General features: G+C 42.9%; 2 protein-coding genes across 2 annotated transcripts in view; one reads left to right on the top strand and one right to left on the bottom strand.

Annotated features, from left to right (window-relative positions):
* The window catches only part of LOC133639574 (choline transporter-like protein 2), a 47,267-nt gene extending 30,749 nt beyond the window's left edge, over window positions 1-16,518 (top strand). Inside the window, exons 19-26 of the mRNA XM_062033000.1 lie at window positions 5,422-5,684; window positions 5,755-5,849; window positions 7,434-7,537; window positions 7,621-7,694; window positions 9,800-9,870; window positions 9,954-10,042; window positions 11,956-12,040; window positions 15,143-16,518. Coding sequence (XP_061888984.1) covers window positions 5,422-5,684; window positions 5,755-5,849; window positions 7,434-7,537; window positions 7,621-7,694; window positions 9,800-9,870; window positions 9,954-10,042; window positions 11,956-12,040; window positions 15,143-15,483 — 1,122 coding nt within the window. The 3' untranslated portion in view covers window positions 15,484-16,518. The remainder of the gene's footprint in view (window positions 1-5,421; window positions 5,685-5,754; window positions 5,850-7,433; window positions 7,538-7,620; window positions 7,695-9,799; window positions 9,871-9,953; window positions 10,043-11,955; window positions 12,041-15,142) is intronic.
* Window positions 1-17,721, bottom strand: part of klf1 (Kruppel like factor 1 (erythroid)) — a 251,904-nt gene that overhangs the window by 93,213 nt on the left and 140,970 nt on the right. The window lies entirely within an intron of this gene.

The raw sequence follows: 17,721 nt of genomic DNA, 5'->3' as shown, positions 1-17,721 counted from the left end.
CATACGTTACAAACATAGCTACTGCTATGCGCAGTCTCTTTCCTCAAGATGAGGATGATAAGGCTAATGACAGAGCAGCAAGGAAGCAACTCCTTAATTTACAGATCGCTGAAAATAAAAGGTTAAAAGAACCAAAAGGTCAAAGATCAGCTAGGATATATTCAGCAGTGGGTGACCTTGCTTTTGAGTTCCAACAGGTGGAGGAAAGAATCCTCAACAGACGTGCGACCAGACGGTTGGACTCGGGTGGTGGACAACACGATGCTTCAAAGCCAGTCCGGGGTGGAAACTGTTTTGGCTGTGACCAGCCTGGTCACTGGAGTCGTGAACATTTTCGAACGGGAAAGGTTCCGTAGTGCCAACAAACGAACACAAAAGCGTGGCAAAGGACGCCCACCGAAGGAGCCCCAGCAGGAGATACAGACTGGCCCCCTGCTGGACATGAGTGTCAACGACAATGTTATCAGTTCGTGATTGACACTGGCGCCACCCATTCGATTCTGAATGCAGAGGTACCAAAGAAACTGTGTGCTTCCTCTTTAAAGGTCGAAGGCTTCGCTGGGGTCACAAGGTTACCTGTCACCAAACCACTTCCGGTTCAGATTGCTGGACCTCCTTTACAGACTGTACCCTGACATTCAAATCGCACAGAAGGAACATTCCTGGTGTTACCTGACGGCTTAACCACCAAGCTGCGACACCACTACCAAGGCTCCTACCACAGCCTGAAACAACAGGAATGGCTGACATCCAACTGCTCTAACAGTGAAAACCCTGACTGGCTGAGATGCTTCCGTGTGTTCTGCCACCCGACTCGCCATATGTTATGATCACCAGTTAGACACTCATACCAGGAGACCTTTGACTCCTTTGTATATTTATATATGTTGGAACTCATGGAGTGGTTGCTCATGTTGACCTATCTTTGAAACAACTAGCATGGTATAAGATGGACACAATTGTGTCCCACATTGTTCACTTGCTCTCTGTCTGGCCTACAAAACCAAAGAACTTAGGTGCAATGATAAGACACGGCGTAGCTGCCAAACATTACACCGACACCCAAATACCACATTTTCAATTGTTTAGGTTTAGCACATAGTTGTGTTAAACACATAACTATGGGCTGCACTTTAGACACCTGTAGGCTACGAGGAGCTAGCAGCTACACAACAGCTGAGCTAAAACGACACATTACACATTTAAGCATATCAAATAATTATAGTTGCTCATTACATACACATAGTTGTCAAGACAGAAGTCTGATAGAAAGTATTCAGTAACAAACGTGTCTGCATCATTCAACTTTCTACAACATGAGCTTGACTTAATGAATTATTGAGGCCACCAGGTGTGGTAAAATTTCAAAATACTATTGCTAAAGCATTCGCCACAAGGGTAGTATTTTTCTAGTATTGGTGACAATATAAATATAAGCATATTTGTTACTTTCACCATATTGAATAAGTTACATAAAAGCTAGGGTTTAGTTGAGTTTGAGTTAATTGTGATATTGCTAAGGGGTCCCCTACCCTAACAACACCCCCCAGTGGACCACAGAGGCTAAAGAGACAATCATTGACCTCAAACATGACTTGTCCTCCGCTACTTGACTATTAGCTGACCTTTTTCTTAGATGTTTCTGAAAGTGATAGTATGACTAACACAGTCCTTTTTTCAGAAACAGAAGGGGGTGAGTGAGGGTGGATACAGACTCCATAGTTTTAACATTTTTCCCGTGGGTAAGAAGTCATAACTAATTTTAATTTGAAAATAACGATTTTATACATCGATAGTAGTTTAGTAGATCAAGTTTAGAATATGGAGGATGTGAGGGTGAACCAGGTATAGTCTTTGATTTCACTGATATGATCAATACGGTACAAGGGAAAAGGTACGTACTGACTTGTGTTGACAATCACAGTGGTTGGCCGGAAGCAACAACAACCTCAAAAGAGGATGCAATATCAGTAATTAAATGACTTGTGAATGACCTAGAACCCCGACATGGTTTCCCCAAAAAGATTAGGTCAGACAACGGCAACCATTAAAAAAAAAAAACCTCACTTAGCCTTGGTCGAAAAGGCTTTCGGACTAGAACACAGGTTTGGGGTACCATCCTGAGTCCCAAGGTAAGGTTGAAAGGATGGACCAGAACATTAAAAACTAATTGGCTAAAATCTGTGCACAGACCAAATTTAATTGGATTGACATGTTGCAATTAGCGTTAATGATCATTCGAAGGTCCGTGAATAAAACTGTTTTACCGCCCTTTGAGTTTTTTCACCCTATGAGCTGCATACAGGTCAGCCCAGGACCAGCAGCCGCCATGGAAGGAGGACTCAGCGTAAAACCAAAATGGTATTTTACACAAAAAATGCAGAATTTGTGTGCCAGTTCTTCTGTACAGATACGAGGATGACAGCCCGCCACTCCAGATTCCCTTCCGGCCGCTGAGAGGGTCAAGATCTAGGTCATCAAACGCAAGTGGACGGAGCCCAGGTGGACTGGTCCCTTCAAGGTCGTGGAACGGACGTCTCACGCCCTTCGATTAGCTGGAAAAGGGGACACCTGGTACCACCTCTCCCTCTACACTCCTGCTGAAGAACCTGACAGATTACCAGCGGATGTCATTGCTGACATCGCCACTACATCTGCCCCACTCGACCCCCAACAGCGCCTTTTGAGCCTGAGGCAGCTGAAGAAGAACGGGAGCAGAAAACGACTCATTTTTAGTGTCATAGAAGAGCGAGGCTTTAATTAGACACACATAATCCTACAGCCCAGAAGACGACGCTGAGAGAGAGATTTTCTACCTATATTACTCTTTTTAACTTCTATATTGTATATCCTTATTTGAGACCAGCCTTTATACTCGAAGTTATCCAATTTCTCTTGCTTGTTTTCAGCATAACTATCTGTGTCGTTATATTAAGTGAAATGTTTGATGTTTATCCCCGTTTCGTTACCTGAATTACTGTGATTTTGATAGACGAAAAGCAGGATGTCACACCCGGTAGTGTTCCCTGACGGACTGGTGCTTGGGCGTGTTCTACTGTCTTTGTGTCTCAGTTCTTCCTTCCTGACGACAGTGACTGACAAGTGTCTAAGAACAAACAGCGGACTTTAAATAGACTGGGTCAAAGGGGATAGCAAGACTTATTTTTTGACCTATGCAGTGTGATTAATTACGGGGGACACAATAGCTATTACCGTGGTAATAACCTCTATATTTGTTACGACTCAACCCTGAACCATTGGTGTCGGATGCAGACAACATACTATGGTAAGTGGTGCCCATCGTCCCTTTTATGTTGTTTTGGGGGTTGACCTGACTGATACAGACTCTAATTATTAAAATTAATGTCCTTGAGAGGGCGTTAACTACCTCTACACCCTCTGTAGCACCTAAAGTACCACCCCACCTTGGTGGTGTTTCAAAGGCTCTCACATCTGTGCGTGCTAATGACATCACCACCGAAGGCCTGGTAACTTTGACCTTAGGAGCGGGTACAGGTAAACCTGTGGCTCAGGTGGATGCCAAAACCTGGGTGACTGTGTTGCTTGTTCCGCTGGACGTCCTTTTCCCCACACTTACCCCGCTCCTTTTAAGTTGACTGACATAAATGGCTCAAACTGTCTTATCTCCTTGTTCTCTGAACCCACGCCACCAGGGTGCGATTTGTTGGCTAGTGTGTACCCTCCTGTTGACAATTCCACCCGACTTCTTCCATTTGTGGCCCAAAAGCTGAATTACACGTGTTTTCAATTCAAAGGACCCTCTTCGTCCCCCAACAAATTGGGTGACATTAACCCTTCCTGGTGCACCACACTGATAGATGGCTCAAGGATAGGCCCTTGGGCACGAGCTGACTTATTCTGGTATTGTGGGGAGCACAGATTGTACATTAGAATCCCAAAGTTATCTGTAGGGCTTTGTACTATGGTTAGACTGGTGACCCCACTCACCCTAGTGGGTACCAAATTAACTCCCCTTGTAACTCCTGTCTCAGCGGCCTCTCTAACTTCTTGCCGACGCCGCCATGTTTTATCTCGAAGGAGTGTAAAGGGCTCCTTTGATCTGATGAGAAACCCTGATGGTGTTTACTTTGATGCAATTGGACAACCAAGAGGGGTCCCCTCACAACACAAATTGTGGTGTGAATCCTGTGCAGGTTTCGAGAACCTTCCTATCATTGGTGCTATTTTCCCTGTGACTGCTACTAAAAATGTAGAACGCATTAACTATGTTTTTTATAATCTGTTGAGACTGACCAACCTGACTCGTGACGCCGTTGAGGGACTTGCTGAACAACTTGCCCCGACCTCCCTCATGGCCATCCAGAACCGCATAGCCCTTGACCGCATCCTAGCCAAGGAAGAAGGTGTGTGCGCACTGTTTGGTGACCAATGCTGTACCTTCATTCCTAACAATGCTGCCCCCGTTGGCTCGGTCCAGAGCGCCTTAGAAGGCCTCAGAGCCTAAGAACTTACTGAAGTTTCCGGTGTCTCTGACCCCTTTAAAGATTGGCTTCATAACACCTTTGGCAGGTGGTCTGACCTAATTAAGTCGGCCCTGGTCTCCATTGGAGTTTTCTTGGCCGTCATAACCTCATGCGGATGCTTTATTGCCCCTTGTGCTAGGTCTCTATGCACCCGCATCATTGTTAGAGCTGTCAAAGGTCAACCCCACCCTGGTTCTGGGCTTGCTATGTCACTGAAGGGGGTCAAGCATAGTGGTGACTTTCAGGGACCGTTAGTTTCCTTCCCTGACAATGACGACATTGACGTTGACTCCCTCCTTCTCTCTCCCATGTAACTATGGTTTGATTGTTTATCGATAGCTTGCTCAAAAAACCAAAACAGCACCTACTTTAATGTGGGGCGTGCTTTAGAGGTGTTGCTCTTGTAGGAGAGATCTTTTGGATAAGATCTGAAGGGGGATTGTGGATAATGCATATGTTTAAGAGCTATTTCTTTATTCATAATCATGTTTGAATCAGCTCATATTTTCTTTTATAACTTTACTCTGTATACTAGTTTCTCTTTGTCTTCAGATTGCCTGGTTAGACAGGGTCGTAAACCATCAGGAATGTGAACACAACCCCCAAGTCTCTCCTCTTATCAGTGTTGGGAGGAGGGGCCGGGGGGGAAATGGGGGCTTTCTTTGTGTGAAAAGAGTTGCTTTTGGCCGGTGGAAGGCCAGATCAACTTGGGCTGCGCATTTGTATGTGTTGTTCGAGGCTGGTCTCATTATTGCCAAAGCTTTGACAATAAAATTACAAAATACCTTTTCTGTGCTTGGTGGTACGTTTGAGTTCAGTTGATATGTCATTAAGGAACTTGGGACTGACCAGCGTTTTACATCCCACTTGGAGGAACATCTGGTCAAACGCAACAATCTTTATCGTCTTTTTACAGACATTCAACACTTCCGAAGCTTATAAGAAGTGTCCGGATGCGGAATGTCTCTTTGCCTTTTACGGCGGGGATACCCCCTACCACAAATATCTCATCGTGTTTCAGTTTTACAACCTCTTCCTCTTCTTCTGGTGCGCCAACTTTGTGTGTGCCCTGGGACAGGTCACCCTGGCCGGGGCCTTTGCCTCATATTATTGGGCTTTCAAAAAGCCTGAAGATATCCCCGCCTTCCCCATCTTCTCCTCCCTGGGACGGGTCCTCAGGTTGGAAGATGTATTTTCAGAATTGGTTGGCCAATGTACATGCGTGATGACTTTCTATTGTCCTGGTCAGGTATCACACAGGCTCTGTGGCGTTTGGTGCTTTGATTCTGTCTGTGGTCCAAATCATCAGGATATTCCTGGAGTACGTGGATAAAAAGCTGAAAAGTAAGAGGATTTTACGTCCCATCAATGTACGGAGCGGGTGCAAAGTGCTGTCCGCAGTTTGAGGTTTAGTGGCCCCTTTAAGAATGTTTTATACCTTGAACTCAGGTCTCCTGATTGAGAAGTGAGTTTGCTTGGCAACAAGCCAAACGTCAGAGCTGTCAGCTTGTTATCTAGCACAATTCTTAAAGGGAAACTGCTATTTAAAAAATAATTTGCCTGTTGTTCACGATCATGAGAGACAAAAACACATCTTTTTTAATTTTAATTTTATAGACATTAAAAAAAACGCTTGGAAAATGCGGCTAATGAGAGTCACCGTTGAAACCTTCAAAGCCTTCTAAAACAAAACATCAAAACTGTCCATCAACATTTTATATACACACTGCAAGTATATACACTACCGTTCAAAAGTTTGGGGTCACATTGAAATGTCCTTATTTTTAAAGGAAAAGCACTGTACTTTTCAATGAAGATAACTTTAAACTAGTCTTAACTTTAAAGAAATACACTCTATACATTGCTAATGTGGTAAATGACTATTCTAGCTGCAAATGTCTGGTTTTTGGTGCAATATCTACATAGGTGTATAGAGGCCCATTTCCAGCAACTATCACTCCAGTGTTCTAAAGGTACAATGTGTTTGCTCATTGGCTCAGAAGGCTAATTGATGATTAGAAAACCCTTGTGCAATCATGTTAACAAATCTGAAAACAGTTTAGCTCGTTACAGAAGCTACAAAACGGACCTTCCTTTGAGTAGATGGAGTTTCTGGAGCATCACATTTGTGGGGTCAATTAAACGCTCAAAATGGCCAGAAAAAGAGAACTTTCATCTGAAACTCGACAGTCTATTCTTGTTCTTAGAAATGAAGGCTATTCCACAAAATTGTTTGGGTGACCCCAAACATTTGAACGGTAGTGTATATATATATATAATGTAGTAACAGACTCGTTCATAACAATATGTAATATGTGCAATATTTACCATGTTTTGGTCGTTTTAATCATTGCGAGAACGAATTCCTCGGTGCATTTATTTCCGTTTCCATGGCAGCGTACTTCCAACTTCTGGCAACAAATGTGTGTTCCAACCTTTCGGAAACAAACGCGTGTATGTCTTCTAATCATGGCAGATTTGGTAACAAACACTATTTTTGGACACATGAGGATTAACAACCTTATCTTTTTGCATCTGAATATATGGAGGATGAACTAGTGGTTCTAGAAGCCAGCAGGAAGGAAGAGTGAGACGTTGGAGCAGACGGAAGCCGAGAAAGTAAGGCGAAGTGACTCGAAGCTGCAAAATGTGGAATTTGAAGCCATGCTATTTCGACATAAATGGAGTGCTTACCCAAATAAAACCAGAAAAAATGTCAACTGTCATAGAGAATGTACACACACACACGCGCGCGCACACCCACACGCACACGCATTCACAATCCCACTGTGATTGACTGGCAGGTTGTAGTTAGAAGGGATGCACTTTCAACCCTTTTGAGACCCTGAGTAGGAAAAATTCATGGATGGATAAAATATATCTTTACCAGCATACCTTAAATTCTGGTGTGGCTCCCTCTTCTTTTAGATGCTGAAAACAAGGCTGCTAAATTCCTGCTGAACTGCATGAAAGTCTGCTTCTGGTGTCTGGAGAAATGCATCAAGTTTATGAACAGAAATGCTTACATCATGGTGAGTGTGTGTGTGTGCAAGTGCGGAGAAGCTGAGCTTGGAAAGGTGTCCATGTGCTAAGGAGGTTCATGATCTGTCTCCAGCTCGCAATCTACGGGAAAAGTTTCTGTACATCCGCTAAAGACGCCTTCTTCCTTCTCATGAGGAACCTGATGAGGTTGGATTTTATGACATTTGCATTTATTTACACAAACTGGACACTTTAGGTATAGGTATATCTAGCAAGGTAAAAATAAAATAACCATAACAATAATCATCATTTAAGTTAAAAGCATAGTCATAAAACCAATCATAATTCAAAGAGTGTGGATAAAATAATTGTGGTTGTCGTATGCAGAACTAAATACAAATGTTTTCAGCCTGGATTTGAACATTGCCAACGTTGAGGCCTGTCTCACATCTTCTGGAAGACTATCCCAGATTTTAGGACCATAAAACTGAAACGCAGCCTTACCATGCTTCGTCTCTGACTCCAGGCCCGCTCTTTGATGTTCTCAGCGGTGGAGATGGTTCATATGGCTCTAACATGTCAAGAGATGTACTTTGGCACAAGACCATGAAACGACTTGTACAGTACACAAGCAGAGCTGTTTTAAAGTATTTTCTCTGAGCAACAGTAAGCCAGTGCAGTGACCTAAGCACTGGAATAATGTGGTCGTATTTACTGGTTCTAGTCAGGACTCGAGCAGCAGCATTCTGAATGTACTGCAGCTGCTTTACAACCCGTTTGGAGAGCCCAGTGAGAAGACCATCACGGTAGTCTAACCTGCTGGAGACTAAGGCATGGACTTGTCCTCCTATGTCTGTTTATACATTATGCATCTGACTTTGGCAATGTTTTTAGGTGGTTTAGGTGGCTGTTAAAATTCAAGTCTGAGATCATTATTACCTCTACATTTCTAACCTGATTACTGGGTTCCAAGGAGAGGGTCTCAAGGTGACTAATAACAGTTTCTCTCTTCTTCTGTGGGCTAAATGATTGGAGTTTTGTCTGAGTTTAGATGAAGAAAATTGTGTTGCATCCACACACTGATCTGTTCGATGCAGCGACAACAAGAATCAACCGGCCGGCATTCACCTGCCGCCAGTGACACGTAGATCTGAGTGTCATCTGCATAGTTGTGGTAGGACACATTGAAACTGCATATACAAGGGGTTCTGGAATCGAGCCCTGAGGAACCCCACAGGTCATAGCCATTTGGTCAGACACAGCTACTAAGTTCAACAAAGTTCTGTATATCCTGTGTTTGATATAGGACTTGAACCAGTTAAAAGCTTTCTCATATACTGTAACCCACCTGGTTCGGTCCGTTCTGTTCTGGGTCGCCGGCATGAGAGACATCATGCTAGCTACTGAGCTAAAAGCCCAAGCTATCAACCCAGTAGCCAGCACTAAAATTAAGGCCTTTACCTTTGTGGATAGTCAGGGAGTGAGGTTTACTAAAGTACACGTGGCACAGTCACACTGGCTGACTACGTACATATGTCTATACAGTCATGCCTCGCCACATCACACTTCAAATATAGTGGGTTTACCATATTGCAAATCTTTGGGGGATATTTTTCTATTTTTGGATCATAAATTAAGCATTTTCAAGTATAAAATTGCTGAATTACACAAACATCAATACTACAGTTCTATTGGCCACTAGAGAAGACCAAACCAATCAAAACACGCTGTTCAGTATAGTGGCCACTGATTGGCTCAGGGTTTCCCCCAGATTACCAATATACCTGTGGTGATGAGGGTGTGGCTATGGGCGTGACTCTGTCATGGTCAATATTACATCAACATATAATTTGCATAATCTGCGTTGATGCATGTATTTTCTTTAAAAATGTCATACATATACTTAAAAATACATCTGACCTATTATTGATTAGTATTAACATATTTTTTAATTGTTGCTGCTTATTGTACAATGTACTTTGTTGAGAATTGTTCAAGTGTATAGAGACTTGTCCAATCCTTTTAGTGTCTTTTTCTTTATTTAAAAACAACTGACAACACACCTAGCATCTTTTTCTGGTGTTAATGAACACATAATAAAAGGACAGTCTAGCCTAGTAATATTTAATCAAATGCTCATTTTGTACTGAGCAGACACTTTTCCTATGTTGGAGTATGTTCCATGTATGCTTCACATTACGCAAAAATAATGTTTCTGTATTCTTATGTTAATACATTATTAATATGATATTTTCTCTTCTCTCTTATCCCTTTGTTACACTTCTTGATTCAATTTGCCTGTTTCTACCCAGGGTGGCTGTCCTGGACAAAGTGACTGATTTCCTATTGTTCCTTGGAACGCTGCTGGTTGTTGGAATTGTGGGTAAGCAACAAGTGACAAGTTGCACAACTAATGACACGGTATTAACACATACTAAAATTAAGGCCTGTACTTTTTCTGCACAGGCATATGCTCGTTCTTCTTCTTTTCTGGAAAAATCAAATCCGCCGAATACGCAGCTCCCTCTCTCCACTACTACTGGGTGCCAATACTGGTAAGGAACTAACACATCAGACTTCTGCCAAGGCTTTGACTTTGGATCGAATAAACTTAATTTTCCAAAATTGTATTTGCTGGTTCAAAGCCAACACAAAAATGTAATGCAATCCTACAAAAACGCAACAAATGACAACCACTGATGTATGTTCAGAGTTCACATATATTCAATTAAAAATGAATTGAAGTGAATTTTCACTAGTGACTTAAGGCGCTTTACATTGAGAAACCCATTGTCTACATTTAAGCTACATTTACACCAGGTGGGTGAAGTATCTTGCCCAAGGACACAACAGCTGTGACTAGGATGGCGAAAGCTGGATTCGAACCAGGAACTCTCAAGTTCCACTCTACCATCTGAGCCACCCAAAGTGCTTACAACCCTCTCATTTCTGCAGATATATTATGTATTTACATTTAATCAACACTTCAAAAATGCCATCTTTATACAATGTAAAGTAGTCACTCGTCAGTGTACCACTTGTATAACTCTAGAACGTGAGTGTAAATGTAGAAATGATTGTCACACACACACTAGGTGTGGCAAAATTATTCTCTGCATTTGACACATCACCCTTGATCACCCCCTGGGAGGTGAGGGGAGCAGTGAGCAGCAGATGTGGCCGCGCCCGGGAATCATTTTTGGTGATTTAACCCCCAATTCCAACCCTTGATGCTGAGTGCCAAGCAGGGAGGTAATGAGTCCCATTTTTATAGTCTTTGGTATGACTCGGCCCGGGTTTGAACTCACAACCTACCGATCTCAGGGCGGAACTGTGCTTATAAAAAAGATAATTACAAAGACAAGTGTGTGTTGCCTACAGAAGCATGGTGGTGGGAGTGACATGGTCTCGGGCTGTGTGAGTGCCATTAAAGAACCATGAAGGCCCACATGTGCTGTGACATCCCTTTGAAAACTGTCACAGGGCAATATTTCTCAAACAGTCAAAGACCACCATTGCCTTGCTAAAAAAAAGCTTAGAGTAAAGGCGATGAATTGGAAAAACATGTCTCTAAAGGTGAGGTGTGTGGGGCAACCTCCACCAGCTCTGTGAGGATTTGAATCTCAAGCCCAAGAGACCTAAAGGGGACCTATGATGATTTTAATCTACAAAAGTATATTTAAAATACTTCCTTGTAGTCTAGATCAGGGGTCCCCAAATTACGGCCAGTGTATAAATTCTGGCCCGCAGGAAGTCTCAAGGTTTTTTTATTTTATTTGTCTGACCGCTTCTATGATAGCTACCTCTCTTGGTTTAAAATGTCTATTTTCTGCTGGTGCTACTCTATTTTATGCTGCCCTTTTTTTGCTATAGCTGTTACATAAACTGTAATACTGTACATCAGGGGTGTCCAACTCATTTGAGCTCAGGGGCCGCATGGAGGGATATCTGCACATGCGGGCCGGACTATTAAAATCATGGCATTAAAACTAAAAAATAAAGACAACTTCAGATTGTTTTATTTGTCTTACTTTGGCCAAAAATAGAACAAACACATTCTCAAAATATTACAATAAAAGTATAGATCAGGGGTTTCCAGCCCGCCAGCGTCCAAAATTCGGTCCTCGGGCCCGGCCCCATTTGGGGACCCCTGGTCTAGATAATGTGTATTGGATTGGTTCTGTGTAACTTTTACTCCACTGTCACATTTATAGGGAGTGAAAGTAAAAAAAAAAAAAGAAAAAGTTCTTCAATTAAAAAAACAATTTGCCAGTATAAAATATTTTTTTTCAAATGAAAAAACTATTTGCAAGTATAACAACAATTAAGTTAAATCTTCAGGCGGTAATATTCCACTTTTAACACTAATATTCCACCCTATGAAAACTGTTGACAGGAAGTTGCATGCAAACATAATTTAAATGTACACGCTGATGTTTTTGACATGTGATTTTTTTTTCTGCCTCAGACTGTCATAGTTGGAGCCTACCTCATCGCCCAGGGCTTCTTCAGTGTGTATGCCATGTGTGTGGACACTTTCTTCCTCTGCTTCTGTGAGTAATTGTCCTCCGCCGCTGATTGATTCTTCCTTTAAACATTTATAATATTGTGAGAACCAGCAGTGGACATTTTGTTTTTGGTCTATTTTGTCAACGAAATACACTATTGCCAAAAGTATTTGGCCACCCATTCAAATGATCAGAATCAAGTGTCCTAATCACTTGGCCCGGCCACAGGTGTATAAAATCAAGCACTTGGGCATGGAGACTGTTTCTACAAACATTTGTGAAAGAATGGGCCGCTCTCAGTGGTTTCCAGCGTGGAACTGTCATAGGATGCCACCTGTGCAACAAATCCAGTCGTGAAATGTCCTCGCTCCTAAATATTCCAAAGTCAACTGTCGGCTTTATTATAAGAAAATGGAAGAGTTTGGGAACAACAGCAACTCAGCCGCCAAGTGGTAGGCCACGTAAACTGACAGAGAGGGGTCAGCGGATGCTGAAGCGCATAGTGCAAAGAGGTCGCCGACTTTCTGCACAGTCAGTTACGACAGAGCTCCAAACTTCATGTGACCTTTCAATTAGCCCACGTACAGTACGGAAGGGGTTTCCATGGCCGAACAGCTGCACCTAAACCATACATCACCAAGTCCAATCCAGAGCGTGGGAAGCAGTGGTGTAAAGCACGTCGACACTGGACTCTAGAGCAGTGGAGACGCGTTCCCTGGAGTGATGAATCACACTTTTCCATCTGGCAATCTGATGGACTAGTCTGGGTTTGGAGGTTGCCAGGAGAACAGTACATTTCGGACTGCATTGTGCCGAGTGTGAAATTTGGTGGAGGAGGAAGTATGGTGTGGGGTTGTTTTTAAGGAGTTGGGCTTGGCCCCTTAGTTCCAGTGAAAGGAACTTTGAATGCTCCAGGATACCAAAACATTTTGGACAATTCCATACTCCCAACATTGTGGGAACAGTTTGGAGTGGGCCCTTCTTCTTCCAACAAGACTGTGCACAAAGCAAGGTCCATAAAGACATGGATGACAGAGTCTGGTGTGGAGGAACTTGACTGGCCTGCAGAGTCCTGACCTGAACCCGATAGAACACCTTTGGGATGAATTAGAACGGAGACTGAGAGCCAGGCCTTCTCGACCAACATCAGTGTGTGACCTCACCAATGCGCTTTTGGAAGAATGGTCGAACATTCCTATAAACACACTCCGCAACCTTGTGGACAGCCTTCCCAGAAGAGTTGAAGGTGTAATAGCTGCAAAAGGTGGACTGACATCATATTGAACCCTATGGGTTAGGAATGGGATGGCACTTCAAATTCATATGTGAGTCAAGACAGGTGGCCAAATACTTTTGGCAATATAGTGTATCTTGGTTATGAAAAAAACACAAATGTCCACTGCAAAAGACGCTGATTCTCAGCATGATCTACAAACGTACAAACCCCGTTTCCATATGAGTTGGGAAATTGTGTTAGATGTAAATATAAACGGAATACAATGATTTGCAAATCATTTTCAACCCATATTCAGTTGAATATGCTACAAAGACAACATATTTGATGTTCAAACTGATAAACATTTTTTTTTTTGGCAAATAATCATTAACTTTACAATTTGATGCCAGCAACACGTGACAAAGAAGTTGGGAAAGGTGGCAATAAATACTGATAAAGTTGAGGAATGCTCATCAAACACTTATTTGGAACATCCCACAGGTGAACAGGCAAATTGGGAACAGGTGGGTGCCATGATTGGGTATAAAAGTAGATTCCATGAAATGCTCAGTCATTCACAAACAAGGATGGGGCGAGGGTCACCACTTTGTCAACAAATACGTGAGCAAATTGTTGAACAGTTTAAGAAAAACCTTTCTCAACCAGCTATTGCAAGGAATTTAGGGATTTCACCATCTACGGTCCGTAATATCATCAAAGGGTTCAGAGAATCTGGAGAAATCACTGCACGTAAGCAGCTAAGCCTGTGACCTTCGATCCCTCAGGCTGTACTGCATCAACAAGCGACATCAGTGTGTAAAGGATATCACCACATGGGCTCAGGGACACTTCAGAAACCCACTGTCAGTAACTACAGTTGGTCGCTACATCTGTAAGTGCAAGTTAAAACTCTCCTATGCAAGGCGAAAAGCGTTTATCAACAACACCCAGAAACGCCGTCGGCTTCGCTGGGCCTGAGCTCATCTAAGATGGACTGATACAAAGTGGAAAAGTGTTCTGTGGTCTGACGAGTCCACGTTTCATATTGTTTTTGGAAACTGTGGACGTCGTGTCCTCCGGACCAAAGAGGAAAAGAACCATTTGGATTGTTATAGGCGCAAAGTTGAAAAGACAGCATTTGTGATGGTATGGGGGTGTATTAGTGCCCAAGACATGGGTAACTTACACATCTGTGAAGGCACCATTAATGCTGAAAGGTACATACAGGTTTTGGAGCAACATATGTTGCCATCCAAGCAACGTTACCATGGACGCCCCTGCTTATTTCAGCAAGACAATGCCAAGCCACGTGTTACATCAACGTGGCTTCATAGTAAAAGAGTGCGGGTACTAGACTGGCCTGCCTGTAGTCCAGACCTGTCTCCCATTGAAAATGTGTGGCGCATTATGAAGCCTAAAATACCACAATGGAGACCCCCGGACTGTTGAACAACTTAAGCTGTACATCAAGCAAGAATGGGAAAGAATTCCACCTGAGAAGCTTAAAAAATGTGTCTCCTCAGTTCCCAAATGTTTACTGAGTGTTGTTAAAAGGAAAGGCCATGTAACACAGTGGTGAACATGCCCTTTCTCAACTACTTTGGCACGTGTTGCAGCCATGAAATTCTAAGTTAATTATTATTTGCAAAAAAAAAATTACGTTTATGAGTTTGAACATCAAATATCTTGTCTTTGTAGTGCATTCAATTGAATATGGGCTGAAAAGGATTTGCAAATCATTGTATTCCGTTTATATTTACATCTAACACAATTTCCCAACTCATATGGAAATGGGAAATGTTTCCGTGCATGTTTCTTATGCTTCTTTCTCTCACCTCCATGTTTCTCACACTTCTTTCTCACACTCATCGCCTATGATTTTCCACTGAATTGTCATTGAACCCGAATAAACACGCCGCTCGTCGGAAAAGGCGAGGACTTGGAAAGAAATGACGGCTCCGTCGAAAGGCCTTACTTCATGTCGGCCGAGCTGCATGAAATCCTCTCCAAAGTCAAGAAGGTGGAGCCGGATGGCCAACCTGTCAGCCCAGAGGACGTGCAGATAGAGAAGGGAACTAGTGAGCAAGAACTAGCTGGAGCCATTCAACTGAGGCAACAGTCTGCGCTCCACCAGGTTAAAACCCCGCAGTTAGGTAATGAAAGAGAGGAGACCGAGGAGCAAACGTTTAGTCAAGGAGAGAACGAGGAAGAGGAGCGGAACGAAGTGGCGCAAGAGCAGGAAGAGGAACCCGGAATATCCAAGGAAAAATAGTCCTACTATTAATCCTAAAGAAAATAGCTTGATAATTGTACAGCAAGTTCAGTGACATCCAGCTGGTGTCGCCTGAAGGCTTGAGGCCCAGCATTGTCCATGGAGCTTGAACAAAGAAAGTCTTAGAAGAGTGTTGACATCATGAAGACCCTACAGGTGCTCCTCAGGTTTCGGACGAAGCCTGATTAAGTCTCTCACTCACTTTGTACATAGAACACATGAAGGACATCTAATAAGATACAAAACATTAACAATAATAAACTGCTTGTTTTATTCATCTTAACCAATGTAGGTGTCAGGAAACCGCCTGCTGCTTTTTCATCCTCACCAGCAGCTTCACCGTGAACCTTAAGGTAATGCAAATTAGCACCGGCCTTAAAAGGGAATTTTGCCTATCATTCACAGTCCTGATGAGAGACAAGAACACATATGCCTTTTTAAGGCATTCTAACTTGCAAATAAACGTCTGCTTGCGATGGAGCCAATGGGAGACATGACATCATTGCGTCTATTGCGTTTTTTCCCGACCATAAAACCCAATAAATAACCATCCAAAAAGCGCCAACAATATTCCACTTACGTTTCGTGACCTGAATATTAACCAAGTACTAGCAATATTGTTATTACCGTAATTTCCGGACTATAAGCCGCTACTTTTTCCCCTCGTTCTGGTCCCTGCGGCTTATACAACGGTGCGGCTTATTTACGGCCTGTTCTTCTCCGACACCGACGAAGAGGATTTCGGTGGTTTTAGTACGCAGGAGGAAGACGATGACACAATGATTAAAGACTGACTTTTCATATACCGGTAGGCTGGTTATTTTGATAACGTACATGCGAGCACTTTGTATTACTTTGCACCGTTGTATTATTTGTACTCTGCACGAATGCTGTTCGCCATGTCAAAGATGTGAAAGTTTGATTGAATGATTGAAAGATTTATAGTTAATAAATGGGACGCTTTGCGTTCCCAAACAGTCATCTCTGTCCCGACAATCCCCTCCGTGGTAGCAGGAACCCCTATATACTACGGTAATTACACATCAAAACCCTGCGGCTTATAGTCGGGTGCGGCTTATATATGGAGCAATCTGTATTTTCCCCTAAATTTAGCTGGTGCGGCTTATAGTCAGGTGCGGCTTATAGTCCGGAAATTACGGTATAAGCACTCACGTTAAGGCATACTTGCCAACCTTGAGACCTCCGAATTCGGGAGATTGGGGGGGCGGGGTTGAGGTGGGCCGGTTTGGTGGTAGCGGGGGTGTATATTGTAGCCCGGAAGAGTTAGGGCTGCATGGGATTCTGGGTATTTTTTCTGTTGTGTTTATGTTGTGTTACGGTGCGGATGTTCTCCCGAAATGTGTTTGTCATTCTTGTTTGGTGTGGGTTCACAGGGTGGCGCATATTTGTAACAATGTTAAAGTTGTTTATACGGTTACCCCTTAGTGTGACCTGTATGGCTGTTGATCAAGTATGTCTTGCAGTCACTTGTGTCTGTAGAAGCCGCATACAACATGTGGATGTGCCGGCACGCTGTTTGTATGGAGAAAAAGCGGACGCGACGACAGGTTGTGGAGGACGCTAAAGGCAGTGGCATCACGGCACGCCCTCAATATTGTTGTCCGGGTGAAAATCGGGAGAAATTCAGGAGATTGGTTGCGCCGGGAGATTTTCGGGAGGGGCACTGAAATTCGGGAGTCTCCCGGAAAAATCGGGAGGGTTGGCAAGTATGCGTTAAGGACCTACATTTAGCGGCACATTGATCAGAGAGAGGTAACTTCCTTATGTTGCTGTGTTGACATGAACTGGTGAGCTGCTTTCTTGCCTCAAACTTGCAAAAATGTATTCTAGATCAGGGGTTCTTAACCTTTTTGACCTTGGGCCCCAGCTTTCCTACTACAGAGGGTGCCGGCTCCCACTCAAATAATAACGCTGAATTAGTCATCTTCCTCTTGATTTTATTTGTATTCAATAAATATAGTTAACCTACTTAGAGTTTAGCGGATTAAAAGCCTTGTGAAATGATATGAAACTATATATAATTTGTATAACACAAACCCTAGGCTTAGGTCAGGCTGATTAGGAAAAACAAGTACTAACCGAATATACTGCATAACTCATAATCAACTGACGAAAAATACATGTACATACAATTATGTTCTAAAATCAATCAACTAAATTAATAATTTTAAGCGCAAATGAAAATACACCTTCACCAATTTAGTCATATTTTTTGCG

This window comes from Entelurus aequoreus, linkage group LG22 (assembly GCF_033978785.1).
Source record: "Entelurus aequoreus isolate RoL-2023_Sb linkage group LG22, RoL_Eaeq_v1.1, whole genome shotgun sequence".
Classification (NCBI taxonomy): Eukaryota; Metazoa; Chordata; class Actinopteri; order Syngnathiformes; family Syngnathidae; genus Entelurus; species Entelurus aequoreus.
Note: the sequence above shows the minus strand (reverse complement) of the source record. Positions and strands in the feature narration are given on the sequence as shown.